General features: G+C 36.4%; 1 protein-coding gene across 1 annotated transcript in view; it reads left to right on the top strand.

Moving 5' to 3' along the window:
* ADGRV1 (adhesion G protein-coupled receptor V1) overlaps positions 1 to 26,807 on the top strand; it is a 264,541-nt gene that overhangs the window by 76,749 nt on the left and 160,985 nt on the right. The window contains exons 45-73 of the mRNA XM_063423040.1: positions 460 to 584; positions 1,422 to 1,588; positions 1,671 to 1,814; positions 2,705 to 2,812; positions 3,311 to 3,563; positions 4,148 to 4,267; positions 4,457 to 4,679; positions 5,140 to 5,344; positions 6,267 to 6,413; positions 8,709 to 8,964; positions 11,313 to 11,518; positions 12,086 to 12,259; positions 12,656 to 12,838; positions 13,574 to 13,753; positions 14,387 to 14,551; positions 15,621 to 15,738; positions 16,007 to 16,130; positions 17,257 to 17,395; positions 17,533 to 17,718; positions 17,983 to 18,215; positions 18,734 to 18,882; positions 18,973 to 19,174; positions 19,707 to 19,923; positions 20,991 to 21,230; positions 22,545 to 22,694; positions 23,534 to 24,007; positions 24,729 to 24,872; positions 26,094 to 26,265; positions 26,655 to 26,790. Of these exons, the coding sequence (XP_063279110.1) occupies positions 460 to 584; positions 1,422 to 1,588; positions 1,671 to 1,814; positions 2,705 to 2,812; positions 3,311 to 3,563; positions 4,148 to 4,267; positions 4,457 to 4,679; positions 5,140 to 5,344; positions 6,267 to 6,413; positions 8,709 to 8,964; positions 11,313 to 11,518; positions 12,086 to 12,259; positions 12,656 to 12,838; positions 13,574 to 13,753; positions 14,387 to 14,551; positions 15,621 to 15,738; positions 16,007 to 16,130; positions 17,257 to 17,395; positions 17,533 to 17,718; positions 17,983 to 18,215; positions 18,734 to 18,882; positions 18,973 to 19,174; positions 19,707 to 19,923; positions 20,991 to 21,230; positions 22,545 to 22,694; positions 23,534 to 24,007; positions 24,729 to 24,872; positions 26,094 to 26,265; positions 26,655 to 26,790 (5,340 nt within the window). The remainder of the gene's footprint in view (positions 1 to 459; positions 585 to 1,421; positions 1,589 to 1,670; positions 1,815 to 2,704; positions 2,813 to 3,310; positions 3,564 to 4,147; positions 4,268 to 4,456; positions 4,680 to 5,139; positions 5,345 to 6,266; positions 6,414 to 8,708; positions 8,965 to 11,312; positions 11,519 to 12,085; positions 12,260 to 12,655; positions 12,839 to 13,573; positions 13,754 to 14,386; positions 14,552 to 15,620; positions 15,739 to 16,006; positions 16,131 to 17,256; positions 17,396 to 17,532; positions 17,719 to 17,982; positions 18,216 to 18,733; positions 18,883 to 18,972; positions 19,175 to 19,706; positions 19,924 to 20,990; positions 21,231 to 22,544; positions 22,695 to 23,533; positions 24,008 to 24,728; positions 24,873 to 26,093; positions 26,266 to 26,654; positions 26,791 to 26,807) is intronic.

Below are 26,807 nucleotides of genomic sequence, written 5' to 3'. Positions count from 1 at the left end.
ACTGTGAGAATAGTGAGGCACTGGCAAGAGAAGTTGTGGGTGCTGCATCCCTGGAGGTGTTCAAGTCCAGGTGCAATGGAGCTCTGAGCAATCTGGTCTAGTGCAAGTTGTCCCTGCTTATGGCAGGAGTGTTGGAACAAGATAATCTTTAAGGTTTTTTGCAATCCAAGCCGTTCTATGATCATATGAGTTCACAATATGGAATGATGTTTTCAGAAATCATTCAGCTTTACCCTTACAATTGGTGTGTTAAATTTCAGACATAATATTCTGTTGAATATCCCCTTATTTTGTTAAGGTCTTGTGTAAAGAAACATTGGGCAACCTTAATTAGTATTAGTATCATTGAGCAAACCCAATATGTTATTTTTATTACATTTTCTTTGCTGGAAGAAAGAATCCTATTATTGTACCATAAAAATACTTCTTAAAATTTATTTTCACAACTCTCAAATTTAGGACAAATATCTTCACAGTTGAAGAAGCGAACACTACAGTTTATTTGAAAGTTTCACGGAGTAATGGGCTCAACGTTTCTGTGAGTGTTGAGTGGGAGACATTGTCGGGTACTGCGTTTGGAATCAGTAAGTTCACTTTATCCAGAGCATCTATTAATATTTTCAGAGTGGAGATAGCTACACGGGAACAAAATATAGAGAGATATAAATTTGGAATGAAAATTCACTTATTCCTATGATATCAAAATTCATTAGAAAAAAGATCTTGGCTGCTTAAGAGTCATTGTCATCAGCCACTGCTGCCAGAGTTTTAACTATCTCTTCCTGTTGCTTATATATTTTCACAAGGCCTTTGATTTATAAAATCTATTTTTTAGTACCTGTAATTATGGATTTTTCTAATGTAATATAAAAAGACACTATTTTCTGTAAGTGTTGAATGACTAGGCAGTTTAAGAATCTTAGTGCCATGACTACTTCTTGTGATGACAGAGAGAATGAGGATAAACACAGTTTTAGTTTGTCACTTTTTTATTTCTTCTTATCTAGTTAATTTTCTCACTACCTAAATTCCAAGTGAGTCATTCTGAATCACACTCAAGTTGCCTATGCATCTCCCATATGTAATAGTAATATGTGAGAAATTATTTTTTGTTTAACTCTCAGTACAACCTCGATGCTATTCCATTTCCATGCATTTAGATGCAGTTATACCAACTATTTAGAGACAACTCAGAATAGAGTTTAGGCATTTATAGCATGGTGCTAAAAATGCCAAGATTGTGGATTTGACTGTTGTATGAGCCATTCACTTAAGACAGGAATTGATAATCCTTGTGAGTCTGTTTCAACTTAGAATATTCTGTGATTTCTGATACTAGATTTGGTTTTGGCAAATAAAGAATGAAAACGGTGTTGTAAAAGACCTTAAAAGTAAATACTTTTTACTTATATGTATTGCAGGGGGTAGTATCAGTGTTCTGTCTGTCTTGCAAAGCTTTGTGGAAGAGTCAGCAGCTAGCTGGTGTTTCTTTCCATCGGAAGAGATCCTGTATGGTGTGCTGTTGCGTTCACCTCCATCTGTGTTTTCTACTCTCTACCAGTGGAAAGGAGTTTTTGTTGCCGTCGAGGTAAATGTTTGCTTGCAGACACCAACCGTGCTGCTTAATAAAACCTTGACATTTCAGTTCTACGTTTTTGTTCCTCTCTTAGAATTTCACTATGTGGAATCCTAAAAGCTGTGTGTCTTTCCAAATTCATGCCTCTCCATACCTTGTGATTACTCATGGAGGAAGCAGTCGGGGAGCTTCCAACAGCAGTGTGTATGCATTCATGCCTGGACGCAAACTGTTGAAGGTAAATCTGTTTTGCTTACAAAATCATTAAATAGTGGGGTTAGAAAGGGCCTTGTGAGGCCCTTCTGTCCAGCCATGATTTGGGAAAAAGCACTCTGTTCTCAGCTAGTTTGGCAGCTGAACACTCTGCATGAGTCAGTGATGTAAGTTATTGTTGTGTTTTAGGCCAGGACAGGGTTAATTTTGCAGTAGCCAGGAGAGGGCATGGCTGGAACCCAGAGGTTATTCTGTACCACTTCATGTCATTTTCTGAGGATGGGGGAAATGGGCTCTCCCAGGGGTTGGGGTGATGTGAGCGAAGTTCATGTATTGACAGGTTGTGCGTAGTGAGCATTTTCACATGTGAATCTTTGCCTCTCCTGCACCCTCTGCTATTATTATTGTTGTTTCTACTGTTCATTTTCTCATCACATTCCCGTTTGCAGTAAATTGTCCTTTTCTCAACCTGCTATCTTCACCTTTTGTGCTTCTAATTCTCTTCTCCATCCCACTGCAGGGGGGAAAAGGAAGAGGCAGCATGGTTTGGAGTATTTCAGTGGGAACACTAAATTGAGAAATACCATTCCTAAACCATGACAGTTATTAGAGCTTGCTGTCTAATGTTTTTTATAGTCATTTTTTGAGGGTGAGATAAAATGATCTTGGAAGTGAAGAAAGAAATTGTGGAGAAATGAAGTCATAGAGCATTTTCTGAAAAATGTATAATAATATTAATTTTGTAAAATGACCCCACATATATTTTTTAAATTATAAAATTATATCTATGACAATTTCTGTACATGATTTTATATATGTTTTATATGTAATTTTACAGTTTTTTAAAAATATGTGTGTAGATGTATAAACTTGAACTGACTTCCAAATACCATTGTTGCTATATTTTCCTTGTAGCTACAGACTCTCTCTATTTTGAATACCACAATTGTCAAACATTTTGCTGTGGATGAGGAAGACTATTTGGTTTTTGTGAGTGATACCGTCAGTTTCAGTTCCATCCAGGTTAGAATACACTTGTCTTTCATGGCTTTGGTGTAGGTAGTTTGGTTAGTTTTCAGTTGGAAATATGAAGGAAATAGAGAACAAAAAGTAAGTATATGTTCCTGAAAAATTAGTTACATTTCTATTACAGATTTATAAGACATAAAATTCTAGACTTGTTTATATGTAACAACCATCCTTACATTAGCATGTAATTTAGACTTGGTTTGATTATGTTGCTACTGTCATTTGTATTTTGAAATCTATTATGTTAAAGAGCTGTAGGAATAGAAACAGCTTCTGACCATAAACCTGTTCATCTGAAGAACAGAAACGGGTGCTTGCAGTAAGTTACTTATAGTTGCTTTTCAGTGTGCTTCCACCATAATGTAGGGTCACCACGGAAATGAGGAATTCAGTTAATTATAAGTCTTTCCAATTTTTCATCAAATCACTCAATTTCTTTCTTCTTAGTGCTTGTTATAAATATACAATAAAATATGTTTTCTATTTTTACAGGTTTTTCAATGGAATAAAGATATGTTTGTGCTGCATCATCAACTTCCACTTTACAGAGCTCTGAATATTGCCTTGTTTCCCCGTGGAGGCATTATGTACTTAATAGTTTCTTTGTCAAATACCAGCCAGAATGTGGTCTTGTACCAATGGCTGAACAATGAGTTTCAGAATCTACGTCAATTACCAGGAAAAGAAATAAAACATATAGAGGCCTGGACTTCTGGTTCTGATATATATTTAATTGTTTCAAAAGGTATTTAGCAGAAAACAAACACTGAGTTTGCTGAATATGTGCTGACTTGTTTGATAGTAAAGGCATTTGGAATAAAAGGGGTTTAGATAGAGATTAAAATATTATGGGAGAGTGACAATTCGCTGAAAAGCGTCTTTTCAAAGTAATCTGTGTTTTGTCCTTCAGAAAATGAAAGCATTGTGTTTGTTCTCAAATATTTATGAAACTAATGAAACATTTTCCCAAGAACAATAGGAAATAATAAGTCCATTCATGTAAGTGCTAGTTGCACCCTTTCTAAGCTTTTCTGAGCTTTCGTATGTTCCAAGATCATTGTTCAGCAAACAACTTTTTTTTTACAAGTATGACACTTTAGGCATTGTTTTATGTTGGCACGCCTATGACTATTTAAAAGTGTAGATTGCAGTCCATAGGTTTCTATGCACTTGACTGTTGTCTGCTGGTATTTTTAATGTTCTTATGTGTGAATGTGTGCAGAAAAGCCCTTTGTAATTAAAGCTGCCAATCGCTGCCTTTAAATGGCCACTAGTGTGTGATTTAATTAACAGGCAGCAATAAAATGTTGTCATTTTTCTCCTTTGTAGAAATGGGAAATTCTGAAATTTTCATCTGGGAGACAGGGCAGTCTACCTTCAGACACTTTCAGTCTCTTCCAGTCTCTTCTGTAAGAAACATCCATGTTTTCATGCCTCCTTCAGGTTTAGGTAAGATTTTATTTAGAGTACTGGAATTGAAGAAATATGTGCATCCAATTCTCATATTATGTATCAGATTTCAATAGATACTTTAACAATTGTACTGCCAAGGTCATTTCTGGTGTTACAAGAACATCTAAATATCACTGAATTATATCACTGAATATTTCTTTTTTTTCTCTTCCTTGCTCAATGTAGTTCACATTCTCCTCTCTGGTAAGGACACAACAGCACTGTACTCCTGGAACTCAGAAGGGAACCAATTCTCTCTGATGCTGGCAGCCCCATACGCAGATCACATCACTTCCACTACTACAAGGTCTCTAAACTCCAGCAAGAGTTTGATTGCTCTTTCCGTAGAGTCCAGCTCCCAGATTTATGAGCTGACAAGTATCTCCAAGCAGTCAGATTTTATACCTAGGTAGGTTTTTTGGTTTATCTCCCAGCTCTTGCATTCCTTTTTCTGTGATCACCTTTTTGTTACAGTGGAGACCATTATAGACACCTGTGAGTGGTGTGTTTATTAACACTAAAGAGAATTTTTCACAGGTATCCTTAAGATAACCTGAAGTCGAACTTCTCACAATTTGCTTTAAAATATGGAATAAAAGGACTTGCAGTTAAACATGATATTGAAGCTTTTATTTAGGATCAATTAAATTACATTACATTAATAAGAAATATCAGTTACTATATGTTCTATTGTAATTAAGAAAAAAACAAACAAACACTAATCCCACAACCTTTAAACCTCATTGACTTAGGAATAGAAACAACAATTTCAGCATCAAAATTGCTTTTTAAATTTTCTGTATTGCTTTCAAAGTTCATTAACCATATCCTCAGTTTATAATTACTTGATGTGTTTGTTTGTATGCTAGTTCAGGTGAATTGATATTTGAGCCTGGGGACATGGAAGCTGTGATAGCAGTCAATATACTGGATGACATCATCCCAGAGGAGGAAGAACGTTTTCAAGTGCGGCTGAAAAACCCTAAAGGAGGGGCAGAGATTGGTGTTCACAGTTTTGTTAACATAATTATTCCTCCCAATGACAATGCCTATGGAGTCATTGCATTTGCTCAGGTAAAACTTTTAAGGTAAATCATTAAAATGTGTATATATAATTTCTGAATAACAGAACACAAACATACTAAAATTGCATGTGATGGGATTCTTTTTGTAGTCTTGTAGCAACCTGAGACAGAAGAGCCTTACCTGCTATTTAGCATTGTTACTTGGTTGAAACTCAGTTCTAGTCTGTCCCTATCGGGGGGGTTTTGTTACCCCTTACGTTTAGAACAACACATTATTTTATCAGTTTCATTTTGCAGCAACCTACAAAATTAGTTTTCAGATGGCATATATAGTATAATATCATCATAGTTTCTACTGCCTGGTTAATCAAGGGAGTTAAGTAAAAATTCTTTTCCTCTAAAATAGTTATGCCGCAGGATGAGCCCATCTGCCTGAACAAAATAAAAACTTTGGAGAAAATGTCAGACTGAAGGTATTATTTGGAGTTGTGATTCTTAAATCATCAAATATTTTAGAAGTTATGTAAACAGATATATGTACTAAATGCATAATGAAGGTATAAAACACAGAAGAATCATCACTGAAATGAAACATTGCATCTGGACTTGTGTGAGGAGGATGAATAATAGTAAAGTAACAGCAGTAAAAATATGTCTGTCTTGAAAGTCTACATGTTTGTGATCCGCTTCACATGATTTGGACATAAAATACTGTACTAAAAAAAGTAACTAAAAACATTGATTTGTTGCCTAGGATGAAGAGGTCTGACATTTCATATGTTTATGAAATTTGGGTCTGTTGCGTATTAAGATATATAAAATTTTATCAATAGACTGGCATTTAGCTTCTTAAGAGTAGGTTAATCTACTGATGTCCAGTATCTCTGGCCCCCTTTGAATACCCTGTTCCCTAAAGAAACTTTTCTTTATAAGAAAATAATGCTTTGGTTTTGCTGCTGTATGTTTTCCAGAGTTCTTTATTTAAGCAAATTGAAGAAATGGAACAGGACAGCTTGATCACCCTGAATATTGAACGTTTAATAGGAACATATGGACGAGTTACAGTAGAGTGGATCGCTAATGGGAGCATAAGTGATGTATTTCCAGCTTCAGGAATGGTATTTAATATTATCACTGTTATTGGGGAAGCACTGACTGTATTGTTTCAGGCAATAAATAAAGATGTATACGATGTAATATGTGTGAGATGTAATATGAGTGAGAAGGACAGTACATGTCAGATTACCCCACTTTTCTGTTACTCCTTACTGGTCCTTTCCTTTTCTAGTCACTTCTGCTTCTGCCTGGCACATAATACAGCGAATCACTCTAACACTTCTAGAACCTGATATTGCAATGCTGTCCAGGCACTGGAAATGTGTATCTGTAGTATCCTGTTCCCATCTTCCTTTCTTCCTGCTGTGAGATTCAGCTACTGTGTCAAACCATTTGCATAGGTGGGAATCTAGGAGTGTTTGCTTTTTGAGCTGACCTTCTCAATACAATGGAGAACTTAAGTGTCCCAGAAGAATATTACAAGTTCCAGTTTTCTATGTTTCTGAGACTTTTAGATTCCCAGACATGTTAAAACAGAGTTTTTTCCTGTGGCCAAAGCTCTTTATATGCCTTAAGACTGGCAGGAACCAGTTTCTGTGAATCAAAGTCCTCCACCTTGTGGCTGTCTATAGCAAACACAAAGCCCCAAGAAAAATGAAGAGAAAAATAAATGGACTGGAAATCAAGGATGCCAAAACAATCCTAATGAAATTGTTAGAGTAATCCTTGAGCATTCCAGCTACATACCACATGAGTACGCTGCATAGCTTTGCAGGCAAGAAGATCCAGAAAGGTGTATTACTAAGTGGACATGTCTGTCCTACACATTACGTGTAGCCTAAGTGTTTATTAGAAACGTCTTGTTTGTTGAGAAAGACCTAATTAAGTGGCAGGCCCTTTGAATTTAAAAATAAGAATATAGATAGACAAAGCATGTATCAATCATTTTATCTGAAGAAGAAGAAGAAGAAGAAAAAAAAGTAGCCATTTGAGTAGCCATTTCTTTACATAACAATGATTTCAGTAGATATTATGTGTTCATCCTTCTTTTGATATGGATTTATGTGGTGTGTTTACCTTAGCTGTCTAAAAAGCCCCAACTAGTTTGTTCTTACTCACCCATCTCAGCAGGATGAGGAGAAAATAAGATGAAAAAATCTTCAGATAAAGTCTGTGTAATAACAAAAGAAAAAGCCGTTGTCTACCTGGATTTCTCCAAGGCTTTTGATACAACTTGCCATAGCCTTCTTCTAAATAAATGAATGTGTAATTGCTGCACCCAGGGAGTGGTGATAAACAGCTCCTTTTCAGACTGACAACCTGTCACAAGTGTGGTCACTCAGAGATCAATATTGGGCCCGAGAGTTTTTAATATCATCATAAGTGATGTGGGTGATGAGATCAGGTGTACTCTGATGAAGTTTGATGATGATAACTAAGTGAGGAAGTGAGGGAGCGGACACTTTGGAGTGTCACCCAGCAGGAAGACCTGGATAGGCTGGAAGATTCATCAGGAGCAAATGTTGTACTATGGGAAACATAATCCAGGAATGCAGCACCCACTGGCATGTATCCTGAATGGGGATTAGCTCCAAGGAAAGGGACCTAGGGATCCTGCTGATCGATAAGCTCCATATAAGTGAACGCTGAGGCAATCCACCAGGATGTTTCTGGGTTGCATCAACAAGGCCACTCCCAGCAGAGATAAAGCAGTCATTAGCCCATTCTACTGAGCACTTTTTGGGCTACAGCTGGAATTCTGTGTTTAGGTCCCCATTATGGAAAATAGATATGGGCAGGCTTGTGTGGGTCCAGAGCTGGCCACAAATCTGGTCAGGACTGAGAAGCCTGTCATATGAGGGAAGTTTGAGAGAACTGTTCAACCTTGACAGAAGAAGGTTATGCTTAGACCTTATGTTCAGACCATGATTCAGTATTTAAAAGGTGGCTAGAAAGGAGGATTACAATATGTCACATTGAAAAGACAAGGGATAATGGATGCAAGTTACTCCTGGGGAGATTCTCATTGAACATAAGAGGAGAAGTTTTCACCATGAGAACAATCATCCATTGGAATAACCCTCCCAGGAAAGTTGTGGACTCCCCAAAACTGACACTTTTAAGATTGAGCTATACAGGATGCTGGGCCATCTTGTGTAGACTGTGGTACTGCCAAGAAAGATTAGGCCAGATAATCCTTGTGGTCCCTTCCAACCTCATATTCTATGATTTTATGAGATATGTATGTGTGTATGTATATGCATTTTATAACTGATAGCGCTTACAGAATAAAACTCTAGGTTTAACAACACTGACAAGAAATTTGACTTTTTCCCCCCGTTCCTCTAAAACTTTAGATTACATTTTCAGAAGGTCAGGCCCTGTCTACAATCACCCTGACAATTCTCGCAGACAGTGTTGCAGAACTTTCAGAGGCGGTGGAAATCACACTCACCCGTGTTACCACTGTGGGTGTTCAAGACATCACAAAAGGAGCTGTCATTGATCCTGAAAGGGCGAGAGCTGTACTTAACATTTTACCCAGTGACTCTCCACATGGTGTGATTGCGTGGCATATGGAGTCTCTCTTTGTTAAAACCACCGAGCCAGAAGGTAAGTCTGTTTCTTGATTCTTAGGAAAGAATGTTTGTTTTTTCAAAGTCAGCATTGTTGAACTTACAACACTGGTTACACACACATACATATATATATGTAAGTATATGGATATATGTATGTATGTATGTATGTATGTATGTATGTACATGTATATATTCTACATATATATCAGCAGGTTTTTATTAAAATGTAACATAAATATCCCTTAAAATATATAACTGTTTCACATTGCGCACATCAATATTCCCCAGCCATTCTTGTTTGAGAGGTAAGTTGCAAATCACAGATGCATAAAATACTTCTGTTTATATAAAAAGCAGAAGTTGCCCATTTAATGGGATTGCTATAATGTTTAAAATAATTTACATAGAAAGACTTTCCCCTTGAAGTGGTTCAAAATGGGAAGTTTTTTGCTCAGAGGGCTAGGGGAAGGAAGGAAGCAGATCAGGAGTGAATTCCACTTCAGGAATTTATTTGGTTTTCCTTCCAGGCACAAGTTCAAAAGGGTCTCCCAAGGCAGTTGGCCAGAGGAGAATTGCCATCATGCTCATGCGTCTTCCCTCTCTCCTGACTCAGGGATCTAGCTGGCATTCTTTGGGGCTCTTTCCACAGCTACATGATGGGCTATTCATACTTTAACAACCCAATTAGAATTTTCTAATGATTTAATATTCTGTCCATATTAACAAATCAGATGTACAAAATACTTTTTCCATCAGAGCATATTATCACAGATAAAACATTCTAACATGTTCTATTTTCAGGTGAATTGGTGTTGCCCCTGTTTTAGCACCTGGAAGTAACATAATGTGTTGATTTCTTCCACGTTATAAACATTTATACATCTGCTTTCCCAAAAGGGTGCTGACCCTGACTGATGCAAGTCTATTTAACTTCTTCAATATTTGAGTTAAGGAAATGTGACATTTACAGCCAGAATGACTGCCCTCAATACCGCTTTCTTTGTTAGAATTAGTAGTGATTGCCTAGGCATGAAAGGCCAGGCAAATTATTGAGATGGAAATTTTGAAGGATAACTGAATAAAAGTAGAAGTGTTGAAGTAATAATTTGTGTAACACACATATAAAACTGTAGATATTCCATATCTTATTCTTCTTCTAGATCCAGTTTTTAAATGCACAGTACCTCTAGATGTAGGTACTGTTTTGTGTGTTCACACCAGTTGTGTGTGCTCATCTGCTTAAGCCCTGGAATTATCCAAGGACTGTTGTGACACTGAGCAGAAATGAAGTGGGCTCTAGCAAGCAGCTCCAGTAGTTAGGTGAGCTGAAAATCAAGCAGGTCAAGGGTTAAAATGGGGCTTTCATAGGGCTCCATCCTAGTCTTGGTTCTGTTCAACATCTTCGTGAACAACCTGGATGCAGGACTCTTAGGAATACTAAATTTGCTGACAATATTAAATGGGAAGGAGCTGTTGACTCCCTTGAGGGTGGAGAGGCCCTGATAAGAGACCTCAACAAATTAGAGAGACCTTGACAAGTAAGAGCACTGGGCAATCACTAACTCTATGAAGTTCAACCAGGGAAAGTGTTGGAGTTTGCTCCTGAGATGGGGCAACGCTGGATGTATGGACAGACTGGGGAATGAGATGCTGGAAAGCAGTGCCATGGAAAGGGACCTGGTTGATGGAAAGCTGAACATGAGGCAGCAGTGCCCTGGCAGCCAGGAGGGCCAAGCCTGTCCTGGGGGGCATCAGGAGCAGCATCACCAGCTAGGCAAGGGAGGGAATTGTCCTGCTCTGCTCTGAGCTGGGGCAGCCTCACCTCCAGTGCTGGGGGCAGGTTTGGGCACTGCAATATAAGAAAGACATGGACCTATTAGACAGCATGCAGAGGAGGGCCATGAGGATGGCGAAGAGCCTGGAGGGGAAGCCATATGAGGAGTGGCTGAGGTCATTTGGTCTGTTCAGCCTGGACAGGAGAAGACTGAGGGGAAGCCTCATCCCAGTTACAACCTTCTTGTGAGTAGAAGAGGAGGGACAGACGCTAATTGCGGCACTCTCTAGTGCCCAGTGACAGGACTCGAGTAAATTGCATGAAGCTGAGTTTAGGCTGATTTAGGTTGGATATCAGAAAATTTTTTTTTACTCAGAGCATGGCTGAGCATTGGAACAGTGTCCTCTGGGAAGTGGTTTCATCACCAAGCCTGACAGAGTCCAAGAAGTGTTTGAACAATTCTTTCGGGCCTGTGGTGTGATTCTTGGAGTGTCCTGTGCAGGACCAGGTGTTGGACTCCAGTGATCCTGATGAGTCCTGTCCAACTCAACATACTCTATGACTGTAAAACAATCATATCTTGATTTTTTTCCCTCTCCTTACTATAGGGCAGAATTCAACTACTGTTACTCTACAAATTGTTCGAGAGCAAGGATTTGTCGGAGATCTTGCAGTTCACTTGAGCACTGCACCAAACTTTGAGCTGCCCCCCTCCAACCGAGCAACAGAAAATGAGGATTATATACTGGAAAGGAAAACAGTCATTATGGCAGGGAATGCAACAACAACTTCTGTCATAGTCATTATTTTGCCTGTGAGTAGCCTAACAACTTCTTTAGCTATTATATCTTTTAAGGAAATGGAAATGGTACTGATTTTATACTAGTAGTTTGACTTAACATTCTAGAAATGGCTGTGCTGGGACTCTTGCAGCCACCTCTTTCAAAAAAACCTTGCATACTCATCACTGCGAATGAGCCAAATTCTTTGTTTGTTATAGTCCCAAAATTTACTTATAATAATGAAAAAGGAAAAAAGATTATGTATAATTTTTAAAAATATTTAGAGTGGAGATACTGATTTTCAAGTCATGGCTTGGTTTCTGAGATCTAGCTGACTTTCTTCTGGGTAGCAGTAACAGGTGACAGCCAGCCCTGCTTTCAACTGTTCTTGCACATCTGGAATTTGACTTGTCAGATTTGATTTCAAAATCTCAGCAAATGTAGTAATTTTCATCTTTCATATAGTATGAAACAAGAGATTGATTATATGGCCCAAATGCTGAGAAGTTTTTAACAAGAAACAACCTACAAGTAGTCAACTGTATTGTAAACTTGCAATGTATCATTAAAAAAAGAAGACATTTATTTTTTTTCCTCAGGACGATATTCCAGAATTACAGGAAGGATTTATAATCAATATTACTGATGTGCAACTGATTCCTTCTTCCTCTGGAGGTCAGCCAAGTGTGAAGAGGCTTGGATTAGAAATAGCTGAAATAACAATTGAAGAAAATGATGATGCCAGAGGAATATTTAATTTTAATGTTACAAAGGTAAATAAGTCTGAATAAAAAACATGTAAAGTGGCATTCAAGCAAGACAGTCTGATTTAATTTCAGATGACTTCTGAAAGTGTTGTGATAGGTTTTACAATACTAAGTTGTTCTGGATAAAATGGCCAGATACCAGACAAATAATTCTTTCCTAAGAGGTTCATCACAAATAATACACAAAATTTATTACAGAACGGGCAGTGCTGAAACTAGAGTCATAAAAAGGGGTGTCAGGAGGTAATCTAATCCCAGGTCATTCCTCTAAGAAAAAAAATAAGGCCAGACCATTTCACAAGTAGTTATGTATTTCTTAATTTATATTTAAGTGCAAGTCAACTTGAGGAAAAAAAAAAAAAGTTTGTTGAGAGACTCTGCAGTTTCTTTTTGAATGTACAGGATATCACTGGAGCTGTTGTTGGTTATGAGGTACCACCACCACAGAATGTACTGAAACTCCCAGTTGTTCGACAGGCTGGGAGGTTTGGGTCAACAATTCTGTACTGGGAAGCCATTCATTCAACTGCCAGCTTTGAAGACTTCACACCATCATTTGGAAACCTTACATTTGCAGATGGGCAGGTATTCACTTGCTGAAAGTTTACCTAACTTTGGGTTACCAGCTTAAGATTTTTTGTGTGTTTTCCTCTAGCAGAATTTTCACTGAAAACGTGTCATTTATGGCCTTAAGCCTATGAATTATGCTCCCAGCTTTGGTTCTTTAACATGGAAAACCAGAATATTCATAAGCATGGACCAAATAGGCTTGTGTGTCATTGATACTTTGGCAAATGAGGACATAACTTCTAATAATAAACCCCGTTACACTGAAAATTTGTAGAGATATCCATCTTCATTATAAATTCTCAGAATAAGCCTATATGTTTTCTTAGCTGTGTTCTACACATAATTTTAAATTTCGTGCTGCACGTGAGAATACTTATTGTACACAAGGGATTTTGATTTTAAGTGAATATAAGCAGTCTTTGGCAAAGGGAAGGATATGTATAGTATGCAGAATTTTGACTGAATATTGACAATATTGTCAACATTCACTTTCTGCTGAGTACCAAAGCAGAGCACTCTGATGGTTTTAACAAACCATTTACAATTTACATTGATGGACTTAAAAACCACTGCTGAAATTATATCTTCTTTTATAAATATACAAACATAAGAAGAAAAATGAACAAGTGAGCAGTGTCTGTTTATCTATTAGTAGATATAATTTGCCTATTTTAAATTTTTTTCAAGCAATTCACAGAATATTATAAAGGAAGCTTTGTTGTTTTTTTTTTCTTTTTAACATTTCTACAGGCTACAGGAGAAATAGAAATCATAATCATAGATGACAGTGAAGTTGAATTCCTTGAGATATTCAAAATTGCCCTGGTGAGGGTAACAGGTGGTGCAAGACTTGGGAATGACACGCTGGTAACTGTTGCTATTCCACCAAATGATTCCCCTGTTGGGGTGTTCGGGTTTGAAGAAAAGAATGTGAGTTTGATTTAGGTTACACTCATTTCTGCTACAGCTGGAGGGTGGGTTTGTGTCACTAGCTGATTTTCGTAAGCCTTCCACAGCAGTGGAAGACATGATTTCATTGAAATTTTTTTAGTGCCTGTCTTCATGTAGCTGTATAGGATGGTAGTAACAGTGAAAGTGCTGCTATATAAATAAAGATTTCTGTATGACTGAATCAATTTAATTCACTATACTAACAATTCAGGACATTGTAGGTGGGATTTTTGATGGTCTGTATAATAATCTGCCTTACTGAAAGTAAAATTTGGAAAGAAATGACAAAGCATATCTCATCTTAGTTTTTGGAGTGCTTCTGCTCTCCATTTTGCTGGTGCTGAGCCTGCTGGTGACATTGTCAGTAATTGTTTTGAACCATAGAGCATACAGAAATCACCTGAGTAACTAATCCATGCTAGCAGAATTCAACACAGTCCTCACACCTGTTATGTTCCTGTTCATTTTCACTCCTGTTGTTCAGAATTGTCATTAATAATGTTTTCTGTTGTTTATCTCAAAAATGTATTGCTCTCATTTGACATTATCAATGCAGCTTTTGACTTTTTCAATACAGCCTTTCCCACACTCTCCCTCTCTTTTTTCCATCAGGTAACTGTGAAGGAACCTCAGACACCTGATGACTCTGCTGCAGTTGTTTTGCTCAATGTAAGTCGAAGTCAGGGAGGACGAGGAGCAGTTACAGTGTTATGGATTCTCGAGGAAGCAGCCAGATATGATCTGACCCCTCTAAATGGTACCCTTCATTTCAGTGAGGTATTTCAGACCTTGCAATAACTTATTTACTGTTAGATTTAGAAATACCTTCTTCTACTTGTGTGTGTTTGTATGGTTGTTGTTTCATGTTTTTAGAAGTAGGGAGTTACCAAGTATAGAGTAACTGTACTTACTTTTTACTTGCACTTTTCTAGTAACCTCCTATATTAGGGGGTTACTAGAAAAAGGTCAGTTTGAACTGAGGGGCTAGCAGTATTCAGGCTTCTTTCAAGCTGTAAAGGAAAGCTGACATGCTCTTTTAATGCAGCATAATGTAATCATCAGGAAGGTAGCTATTCAAATCTCCACCTTTTTTACAATTAAGAAAGAGGAATTGAAGTCTGCTGAATGTAGATAATGATTACAGAAATCCACTTAATGCCCTACAGTATCAGGCATCTTAAAAAGAAAATTTATACTGAAAGGGTTGAGAAAGATATTAATCTATTTTCTCTCTGTACAAGCTTGTTTTTCATTAAATAAATAGGGATGCTGGTTGTTGTACTTTGAGCCAGCTGGAAATTAGATTTTTTTTCTGGTTTAAACCATCAGTATTTGGCAAAGTTTCGCTACCCTTTGTCTACTGATAGTCTTTGACATTTTGTCCTGAACTTTTATATGTGCTTAAGTATAAGCATACAACTGTGTAGGTATGGTATACTAAATTTATACCATGTGTTTGCCACTTCCCACTGGGAAAACCAACTAATATATCTAATCTTAATAATGTGTTAATCCTTAGAATATGCAATTTCTGTATAGAAAGTTTCCTCTAAGTTGAAAACATCTTTGTGAATACAATTTCAAAGGAATTTCAATCTTTATTTAACTGAAAATAGGAGGGTATTTTTAGGGTGGCATGCAATGTTTTGGAGACACTTTTTACTATTTATTAATCTGTGAGAAGAAATTTCCGCCTGATCAGATACCTGATATTTAAAAATACTAGAGAATATGTCAAGCATTCCTAACACTTGATATGTTAAAAAAAGAAATCGGTTTTAATACTGTATTTTGTTTAATTTAATTTAAAATATATCAATGTCTTTCTGGTCTTTATGTGATGCAGACTGAGTTCCAGAAGCTGATTATTTTACATGCAATACAAGATGGTCTGCTGGAGGGGAATGAAACATTTACCATTCAGCTAGTCTCTACTGGTGATGCAGAGATATCCCCTGTAAATGGTAAAGAATTAATTCAGTGTCTTCTGGTTTTAGATATTCTATATGAGAACTATTCTAAGTCTGTTCATATTATTTTAGTCTGCAGTGCTTAAGTATGTTGTGTGCAGCTAGGTGGTCTTTCTCCCTAAGCCTCTTGTCTGAAGAAGTCAAAGAGAGTTCCATAGGCCCTCTACGAAGCTGATGTTTAACCACTCATGTCACAAAATTTACCAAAGATAGCTCATTGCTTAGTTTTCACTTACCATGAGAAGCATTGTTCTCTTCACAGGTGTTGCAACCATCATTATTACGGGAGATGAAGGAGCTTCTGGGGTGGTTGGGATAGCCCATTCATCCAAGCACATTTTGATTGGAGAACCATCAGGAAATTATAATGGAACTGCTCTTGTTAGGTGGGTACATCTCTCATTTTTTCAAGGAAAGAAGAACAGCCCAGATTCAAAAGCTATGAGACTCCACATTTGGGAAGAATATATCAAGTACTGCATTTTATCATAATTTTTATAATCAGAACTATTTTGAAAACTAGATAACTGGTTTTAAGAAAGGGCAGAATACACCATGTGTATGTCCTTTCAATATTAATGGGGAGGTCCAAATATTCCTCTCTGTCTTAAAGTTGTTTACAACATCGATGCACCAAAGGAAAAATGATCTTCATCAAAGGAAAGGGGTAAGGAAATCTGACATTTGAAGTTGCTTTGTGCTTTCTAGAATTTGAATCAGGATTTGTGCCTGAATAATATTTCAGCAAATTTCTATGTTCTAGCATAAACAATATGGGAACGGGGATTTTGGTGGAAACAAGACGCAATTGTTTTATTCAGTCAAGTGAAAACAGAATGAAGAGTTTTAGATTCTTAGAAGAATCTTCAAAGAGCATTGGGAAAAAAAGATTATGACACTTCCAGAAAATATAAAGCAACAGAACAGCCCAAGAAGCCCAAAAGACAAAATAATGCTTTGTGCAAGAAGTAGTATAAGGTCATGTTATGTGCAGAATGTGTAGACAAATCTTTACTATGACTTATTTCACCAAGCATTACATTATTAATAGGGTTTTAGACAAGTAGCAGACACAACATATTTCAGAAAATCTCAAAGTATTCTAGTATCCTACATCTGCCTTATAGATCAAATTGCCCCTGGCATTATCCTGATATCCAATTACCCTTCTATTTTGCATATCTCTGGAAAAGCAGAATAGAACCAAGAGTAATGAGTTTTCAGGTTCCATCTTTGGGCTACACACGGAAAGAAACTTGAAAGACCTCTTGGTAAAAATACAGCTTGAGATGCCTCCCAACACAGAGAAATAAACGAGAACTTCAGAGATGGTCTGAAAAATCCTGAAAAAGGAAGTCTCATGTTCTTAATAATAATTAAGTATATTAAAACTCAAGCTTTTGTAGTGCTGATAACATTTCCTCCATGCACATCAGTATTATATACTATCTCTGTATTGGATATTAAATACTAAAGGTAAAAATAAAATCTGTGTTTTGTCCTTACCTGCAGCCTGGTACGTGGCCCAGGGATTTTTGGGGAGATCATAATATATTGGAATATAACACCTCCTCATCAGACAGAATTTATTGAGGTATCGGGGACCTTGACCATGCGAGATAGGCAGTCTGCAGCAGTTGTTCTAATACAGGTATATGAGAGCTCTGATACCAGTAGCTATTTCAAGTACTTTCTTTTATTTCTTAGGATCTTGGCTAGAAATTAGTTATATGTCTCTCCCTGGAAATGGTTTAAATCCTTTTAGCTGTTATTGGTTCTTTTCCATAGGCTGTAGATGACAACTGTCCTGAGGAGAAGCATTATTACCAATTTCAACTAACCAGAATCAGTGATGGAGGACTCATAAATGAATCTAGCAGCACAGCAAATATTACCATGGCAGCCAGTGATTATCCATATGGAGAGTTTACATTTTCCCATGAGCGATTGCAAACAACAGAAGATGAAAAATGGGTATTAGATTAAAATTCTTTCTTATATAAAAATATCAAGATCATTGCTAGATGTGATGTTCATGCTAATGTTCAACTTTAGAAAGAAAAGAAATCACTCTCTAAAATGACTGAGGCTATCTGCTAAATTACATGTACTCTGTACTTGATAAATCATATTGTTGTCACCTGAAAGAGCCATTGAAAAGGTGCCTTTAGAACACCTAGAGGCAACTGTAACAGAAAACAAAGCCATTTTTAAAAGAAAATATTCTCTTTCCCTCAGGTTAACATCACTGTTGTGCGTTCCAGGGGATCCTATGGCAGAGTGCGTCTTTGCTTTCAGATAATAAATGGCACTGCAGAGGAAGGAATGGATTTTACTCCCACAGTAAGGGAAATAGTGTTTGAACCAGAGGAGGAAAGTAAAATTATTTTGATTGAAATACATGATGATGATTTTCCTGAAGGACCTGAAAACTTTTCATTGATGATTACTGAAGTGGAACTCCAAGGAAGGTAAAGTTAAAGTTCCCAGTTGATTTGTTATAAGCAGAAAAACAAACAAGAAAAACAAACTATATTTGGATTCTTATCTACCTGAATAAAATCACTGCTAGACACTTCATCTGTTTTACTGTAAAAGTTTGTAAGATAACTGTAATTGTATTCATAATAGAAAATGGATGTATGGTAAACCCAATTATTTTACCATTAGTACAAAGATGTTGCTGGTTAAGATTTATTAAAGCTTAAAGTCCATACATTAGATACAAATTGTCAAGTTGAAAGAAATTTCAATAAAACATGAAATGAGAAAGAACAAATGAAAGATACACATTTCTAGGAATAAACTACTATTCTTGTGTTCTAACAAATAATAATATGAAAAACTGTAACAAAAAAGTCTTTGGTGGAACCTGCAGAAAATGAAGTTACTTGCAGTAATTGACAAATTGTCACACAAATTTCTTAATACTTCCACAAGAAGTTTAAAATGTATTTTTATGTTTGGTTGTTTTTTATGTTCTTGCAAGTGGATTTGATTTTACTGTAAGAGAGAATGGCCTACAGGTGGATCAACCTCCAATAATAGGAAATATCTCCACAGTATGGGTCACTATTGCAAAAAATGACAATGCTGAAGGTATCATAGAATTTGATCCACAATATGTCCTTCTAACAGGTAAGTTTACCTTAAGTTCTCACTATAGTTTAGAGGTCAAGGTGATGGCATGAATTTTGAAATAACCTAACTTCTCGATTATTTTTGTAGTGGAAGAGGATGCTGGATTAATCATGATTCCTGTTTTGAGAAAGCGTGGAACTTATGGCAATGTCACAGCTGATTTTCTTTCTCGAAGTATTTCTGCACTTCCTGATGGTGTTGACTATGTCATTCATAATAATACTGTAATTTTTTTTCATGGCCAGAACCAGTCCTTTATTTTTATCTCTATTATAAATGATGAAGAAAGGTAATTAAATTTTCAGATATTTATTCACCAATTTACTTCTGATAAAGTAATTTTTAGCATGCACTAAAAAATTTACACATAAGCATGTGTAGAGCTGGAATTGAAAAACAAATTTCTGCAAAGCTAAAATATCATCTAAGGGAGAAAGATCACTTAACGTATTACATCAAGTGTCATAGTTCCTGTTAAATAGTATGCAATCAAGGACAGTTTTTAATTACATTATAAAAATGTTGGTGTCAACAGTAACATTATGGAGAATAAAGTATTTTTCCATATTTTTGTTTAACTTAACACAAGTAGAAAGTAGAATAATGATAGAATTTCAGAATGGTGATACTGAAATAGTTTTATTTCAGATATCACCATGCTATGCAAATAGAAGGAATCTTCTATGTTGCACCTAGGGAGATGATTTTTTTATTCCTTTAAACAGATCCATTTGGATGCACAATTAAATTACTAGGTACAGTTTTAATATTTTGTATTTTCATTCAGATATCTGAGACTATCTTTTTCTTTTTCTGTGCAGCGAATTTGCAGAGCAATTTGAAATCCAACTGACAGGAGCCACTGGTGGAGCAGTCCTGGGGCTCCACCTGGTAAGCCAGGTCACCATTGCGAAAAGTGACTCTCCCCATGGCATGGTCCGATTTCTCAACCAAAGCCAAATTATTCTTCCCAACCCTGATGCAACCACAACAGTGTCGCTGGTGTTGGAAAGGACTGGGAGGTTGGTGGAGGCACAGGTGGGTCTTGCCTGTCAAAGACCAAAGGTTTTCCAGTGACTATGTCAAAAAGCTCCTGCATTTTGCTTTGAGAGCTTTCTTAGTGACTGATTTCTAATAGGATAATTACACATATGCATTCACACATGTGAATTGCACATAGCTGTAATGTAAAAGAAAATGTTGCTACCCATTTAAAATCCTCTTTCTCCTCCTGCTTGCCTTCTTTTATTATGGTATTGTGTACATTGTTTTGAACTAGCTCCTAATCCCACCAAAATTATATTTAATTTCATATACTACTAGTAGTTTAATTGAGGAAATTACTTACTGTGAGTTTTCTAGAATATTTTTTTTACTTTATACAGGCCACTTATAAAGTGAAGTTACAAATATAAAACATGATGGGCCTTTCACAGTCGTGTCAAATAACTGGATAATTTGCATTAAAAGCCATGAACTCATCCACATATAAAATTTACTTCAGTCTTTGACTTTTTCTAGAAGTCATTGGAGAAAGATAATATTTGTAAAGTCCTGAATATGACCTCCTTAAAAGCAATCTAATTTGTGGGAATTGCTGGAAATGCTACAGCTTTTAATCAGGCTGAACAAATGTGAAGCACTCATGATTTTCTTCATAATCTGAAGGATTAAAAACTTTTATGATAAAAAATATTTGTCATTTTTAGACTTGGCATCACACTTCAAAGGAAAATGGTTTTGATCATGAGTACTCATGTGGGAAGTTTTGCAGAACAAGTCATGAAAGTGAAGAAAAATAGACACTGGCCTGTATGATTCTTGCTAAATGCTGAAGAAATCTAAGTTTCTTTTCTATTACTAACATCTAGAATTTAATAAACTGGCATTGTGACTAACACTTTAAAATTCCTATTTATAAATTGTCACATTTACTTTTTCAAAGGCTTCTGTATTTTGTCCCGTAGAATTAATTATGACTATTTTGTATCCTGTATTAATAGCAAAGATTTAAACTAAGTACTTCTGGTATTCTGTCACTTCTCCCCTTGGGATGCTGTTATAATATGTCATCTCTCTAAATCTGAAACTGATCTCTTCCACAGATTAACTGGGACATTTTGGGACCCAATTCAGAAGAGATTTTGTCTCCTCTGAATAGTGACATTGGTGACCCTGTGAATGGATCATTCTATTTTGAAGAAGGAGAAGGAGGTCTGAGAACAATTAATCTACAAATCTATCCTCACGAAGAAGTTGAAGTTCAGGAAACCTTCATTATTCGACTGAGCCTTATGAAAGGTGAAACAGAAATAGATTCTAAGGCAAACAGCATTACATTAATAGTAAGTTATTAGTGCTTCTCTTCCTTCAGAGATTTTTGTTGATATTGGTATTTATCCTGCAAAGCTTTTAAAAATGAATCACAATGATTACTTAGTCATTTGGCTTTTTTGACCTTTGCACTATTTTTGCATATTATGTTTAAATTCTGAAAGAGAAAGGGCAGAGAATCTATCAGTAAAAATTGCTATAAAAGTACTTAGCTGGCTCTCTTATTTGCAGTTTTCTGTATCTCTCTTTGGAGCAAGCATGGATTGAGCCCACTTTTCTATATGCCAATATGTTTGTCATCTGTTGTGGTTTAAACCCTGCTGGAAATTAAACCCCACTCAACTGCTTCCCTTCCCCTAAACCTTCTTGTGAAAGGGAGACAAAAGCAGAGTTTCTCAGTCAAGATAAATTTATTTGGAAACACCAGTGAGATGAGAAACAAACAGTAACAGCAACAAGATCAATGACAAAGGTATCCAGTAGAGAGAGTGATCTACACACAAAAAGGTGCTCTCCACAAAGCTTCACAAAGACAAACACAAAATATCTTTTTCCCCATAGCAAATGAAAAACAGTGATGAACAAATCATCCACACACACACTCTCCTCCCCAAATCCCGAGACACCAAAAAACAGTGGAGGACAAACTCTCCAGGCTGGACCGCTTGCCCTGCACGAACCATCATCTGTGTGTGGTAGATAATAGCAATCTGGACTCGCCCACACAGCACCAGGCTCTGACCCTTCAGCAGTTGCAAGTAGGATATGTCACTCTTGACATCTTCTTCAGAGGAAGGGAGAAAATACTACAACTAAGGAAATATTTATAAAGCTGCTATAAGAAGCCCTCGAACAAAATCGCTCTAGAGAGATTACCCAGAAAATGTATTTTTATTTTATTATCTGGTCTGTAAGGTGTTGATGAAATTAGCTCGTACTTCCCCAGTCCCCTTCAGGAAGACAGGTTACCTCAAATTCTCATTGGTTATGGTTCAGACAGATGTGGATGAGCTCTCTTTCTCATAGCGCTGAGTTTGAAAACTGGGATTGTTAGAAGAGTTTCTGTATATCAAGGTGCCTGGGCATTTCCTTCTTTAGAATCAAAATAATCAGACACAGCATTTGAAATAAAACACTGTTATTTTCCTTCTTGGACAGGGGAACTGAAAACTGAAAAAGGGACATTCAAAATTTTCTCTGCTGTTTTTAGAACTAACAGATATGTGCCCCTGTAGTATCTAGCAGTGAAAATCTCAGAAGTTTGAGCAAGAATACAACTCACACTACACTTCTGTTTTTTTAAATGTTTGTTTACGTTTTTACAGATAGAGAAGTTTGGTGATCCCAATGGAATTGTACAGTTTGCTCCCGAATCATTAACTGAGAGTAACTATGCAGAACCCTCAGGAGATGAAGGACCACAAAATATTACACTATTTGTCAAACGAATTCAAGGCATTCTGGGGAACATAACGGTATTTTCACTCTTTTCCTAACAGACAATTTTATCTGAAACCATCCTCAGTGTCAATGTATGGAAAAAATATCTCATTCTGTGCCATTCAATTGCTTGTTTCTCAAATTTTTTTTTAAATGTTGCCTTTTAGACTGAATTTAGGAAGGACTTAGCCCTAATACTTGTGGTTTGGAGAGTAAAATTCAGTCTTCCTTGGTCTGGGGGAAAGAAAAACAACTGCTGTGCTGCTCTCTCCTTCTCTCATTTGCTTTTGATGGGAGAACAGAACAGACAATGCTTTCATAGTGAGTTGTCTTTGATATCATCGCACTTTACTTTTTTAGACAGAATCAGACATTTCTGAACCATTATGCACATTGTATTTTACCTAAAGTTGTTTAGAAGTCAGCATTTAACAGGAACTCATTTAATTTAAAACAAATTGATCTAATAATAGAAACATCTGCTGTGTTTAATGAGAGTTCTTCATTCCTTTCTTATGTGAGGAATATTGGAAACAGAAAAATAGCAAGGGTGTTTTCGTGTGAAAATAGATACTTCAATACTTTTTGAAAAATATTCATAAATTCCACATAATTTTACATAAATTTTCTGAAACTAGACGAAGAAAATGTTTACATTCATAGATAGCACTGTTAATGAAATAACATACAATTTTGAAAGATAGTCTGTGTGATAGGATATTTTTCCTATGCATACCCAAAACAATTTTTATTTTACTCATTTAAAATAGTCTTTGCCATATCCTGTCTATATTGAATCCTGAATATGCAAGTTTCTGACTTTAGAGGTAATTTTTCTTTCTTTTATATTTTGCATTTTCTATACTAATTTCAGGTTTACTGGGAAATATGTAGTGAATTTGACATCACAGGTGACTTTCTTGAGACAGAGGGATCTGTTGTCATTGCTGACCAGCAGAGTACAGCAGAGATAATTATCTATCTGTTACCTGATGATGTTCCAGAACTGGATGAAAACTATGAGGTACATCTGATTTCAGTGGAAGGTGGAGCAGATCTGGACCATGAGAAAGGAATTTCAAAGATCACAGTGTTTGCAAATGATGATCCTTATGGAGTGTTTGCCCTGTACTCTGATCAGCAGTCAGTATTGGTAGAAGAAGCCCTGGATCGATATGTTCAGATTAATGTAACTCGGCATGCTGGGGCATTTGAAGAAGTGATGGTTGAGTACCGTGTCATATCCCTTCATGATGAAGCACTAATTGAACCTGAGAATGAGGTGGGATTCCTCACAATAAAGGATGGTGCCAGCTTTGGAGTAAAAAGAGTGCCAATAAGCAACCAGGTGTGTATTACTCTTTCAGCTCCTATGATATCTATTGTTTCCATTTGTTTCATCACAATACATATAAGATATAAAATTCTCTCTCGTATCAATTGAGAAGAAGCAGAAAAGAGAGTTTTGGTGTTACGAATTTCCTCTTTATGGAGTAGAACTGGATTTTAAAATCACATTTTCTGATAGTAATTGAAAAATCACTCCTATGCATGTGTTCAAATATTTAATGTTTCCTTACATTGTTGTTTTGTGTTACCATCAGTTCAATATTTTGTTATTATATGTATGCACACATTTTTGTTAGTTTTCTTCTGGATTATAAATAGTGATCTGTCATTTGTGACCAATGAAGATAAATGTACCTGCAGTCTTCTGTGTTTCCTTGTTGTTTGTCAGTATTATCACAGTCTTACATGCTCTTACAACCATTTTAAATATTTTTAATACTAAGGATTAAAATCAAGCTAAGGCCCGATGTGTCAGATACAATTTTTTAAAATGGCAATGGTTGCTTTACAAACTCACATTCCAGCAAACTGCTGGCAGATTACTTTCACAATATTGATAGCTTAGCTGTAGTTCTTTGAGAAACATAATCAACAAAACACTTGTCTTGAAAATGCTGCTTTGTACGTAAGCAAACAAAATCTGCAGGTTGTTTTGTTGGATAACATGCTTCTAGTGGAATTAAATTTCTGCCTTTTTAATTAAATTCTCTCTCTAAAAGGCATTTATTCTACTGGGCTTGAATTTTACCCTGGAACTGACCAATGTGAGCCTGGTTAGGGGAATTGCCAAGGATGTGCCTAAAATATTAGGAATAGCAAAATCTGCTGTGTTGCTTATTCCTGAGGAAGCTGCCAATTCGCAGGTCAGTAGCCTGATTGCGGTGCCATGTTACTACCACAGAAGAAGGATACACATCACTACAGAGGATACCTGTTACAAGAACTCAGTGAAGTTTTCATTGTAATCAATATGACAGAAGAGTTTTAACTGTTATTACTTGCACTGTATGTTATTCTTTCCTCTGATACAAATCCTTATAGAAATACTGTAATACAGTTGGAAAAATCCTCTTCACTATAAAATGTAAGTTATGTAAATATTTACATGAAAGGGGAGTACTAAGACTTAAAGGAAAGTAAGTAAATCTGGACGATGTTTGTACAAGTACATCAACCCCAAAGCAGATAATAGCGTGTATTCAATATTATGTGCAGAAAGAGATGGAGTATATGCTGAATGTTAATGCAGATATCAGTAAATTTGGTAATCATTGAGTGATAAATTTTCCATTTGTCTTACTTTGTATGAGAGTGAAAAAAGTTAATTTGCCTACTTTGATATGGTGTTTGTGCTACCATTCCCTTTTTTGATGTCAGGCAAAGGCATGATGAAGTTTTAACACATAAATTTTATTGAAGTTTTTACTTAATGTTTTTAATTATCTTGAAACATTGTTCTGGTTTTTGATTTATGATGAAACTTCAGTCAAATAGTCTTTCTGTATACACTGTTTACAGAACGGCTATTATATACCATATACTACCATATAACCATTACCCTTTTAGAATATGCAAATTATCTTCATTCCTATTTGCTGCTCAGAGAAAAAGAAAAGTAGATCACAGTAACAAGAATAATTTTGTGACCAGTGTCGTGGGGCAACAACTTTTCACTGGATACACAATTGATAACTTTTTTTAGACCTAATTACGGGGGCAGAGAGAGAGAGAGAGAGAGATAATGTTAGAGTAGAACAGTTATTAGCTGTGAGCACTGAGGGCAGGCTTGATTTATTTTTCTTCTAAACAAGAGACACAGATTGCTGCATTCACTGTTTTCAGTTACTCATACTTGCTCCTTTTCCTTGCAATCTAATTGCCAGAAATCTAAAATTTGAAAGTATTATCAAAGAGCTGCGAAGGAAATATACATATTCGTATGTCCGCAGATACATGCACATACATTTATCTAGATGCATGCATCCTTATTGTAAGATGTCCATTTTACAAAAGGCATTATGCTTTCAGATATGTTATTGTCCATTTTTACTCCATTTTCTGATAAAATCTCTATGTTTCCACAGGTTGGCTTTGAATCTGTGATATTACGACTTACAAACATTGTAGCTGGGACAGGCCATGCTATTATAAGCAGAAGAGGAGTTTATGGCTCTGTAACAGTTAGCTGGATTTCAGAATGCCCACCAGACCTAGTCACTGACTCTGTTAAACTAGGCAATATCAGTCCTCCATTTGGTGAGTAAATGCTGCAACATGTTATGTACAGCCACAAGGACAACCTCTATGACAGTTGCATAGGTTATGATACCACCTTTTAGTTATTTGTACCTCTACAAATAATGTTTCCTTTATTAATGACGAGTCATTAGAATGAGGTCGTGTTATCCATTTTTTTTATCTGTAAGGGACATATTTACTTTATGAGGAAAAAAACTCACTTTTTTTTCATAGACACAATGCTATGCCCCTGAAGGACAGCTTTCTATAGGAAAGACCCTTGTAATGAAGATTTCTTCACCTCCATGGAGTAGAATTGTGACTAAAGTCCCTATGCCAGTGTATTTCCAGGTAAAAAGAAAATTCCTGTTTAGTCATTTTGACCCTCTCAATCATTCTTCTTTCAGGTACTGTTGTATTTTCCTCTGGGGAGGAAAGTAAAGTGATTTCGTTCCAGGCTACTCCAAGACTAAATGAGCCTGAGACATTTGCCATAACTTTAACAGCAGTGCACACCAATGTGTCTGGTGGGGCTCGCCTGAGGTAAGGATATTACATTT

Source organism: Prinia subflava, chromosome Z (genome assembly GCF_021018805.1).
Source record: "Prinia subflava isolate CZ2003 ecotype Zambia chromosome Z, Cam_Psub_1.2, whole genome shotgun sequence".
Classification (NCBI taxonomy): Eukaryota; Metazoa; Chordata; class Aves; order Passeriformes; family Cisticolidae; genus Prinia; species Prinia subflava.
Note: the sequence above shows the minus strand (reverse complement) of the source record. Positions and strands in the feature narration are given on the sequence as shown.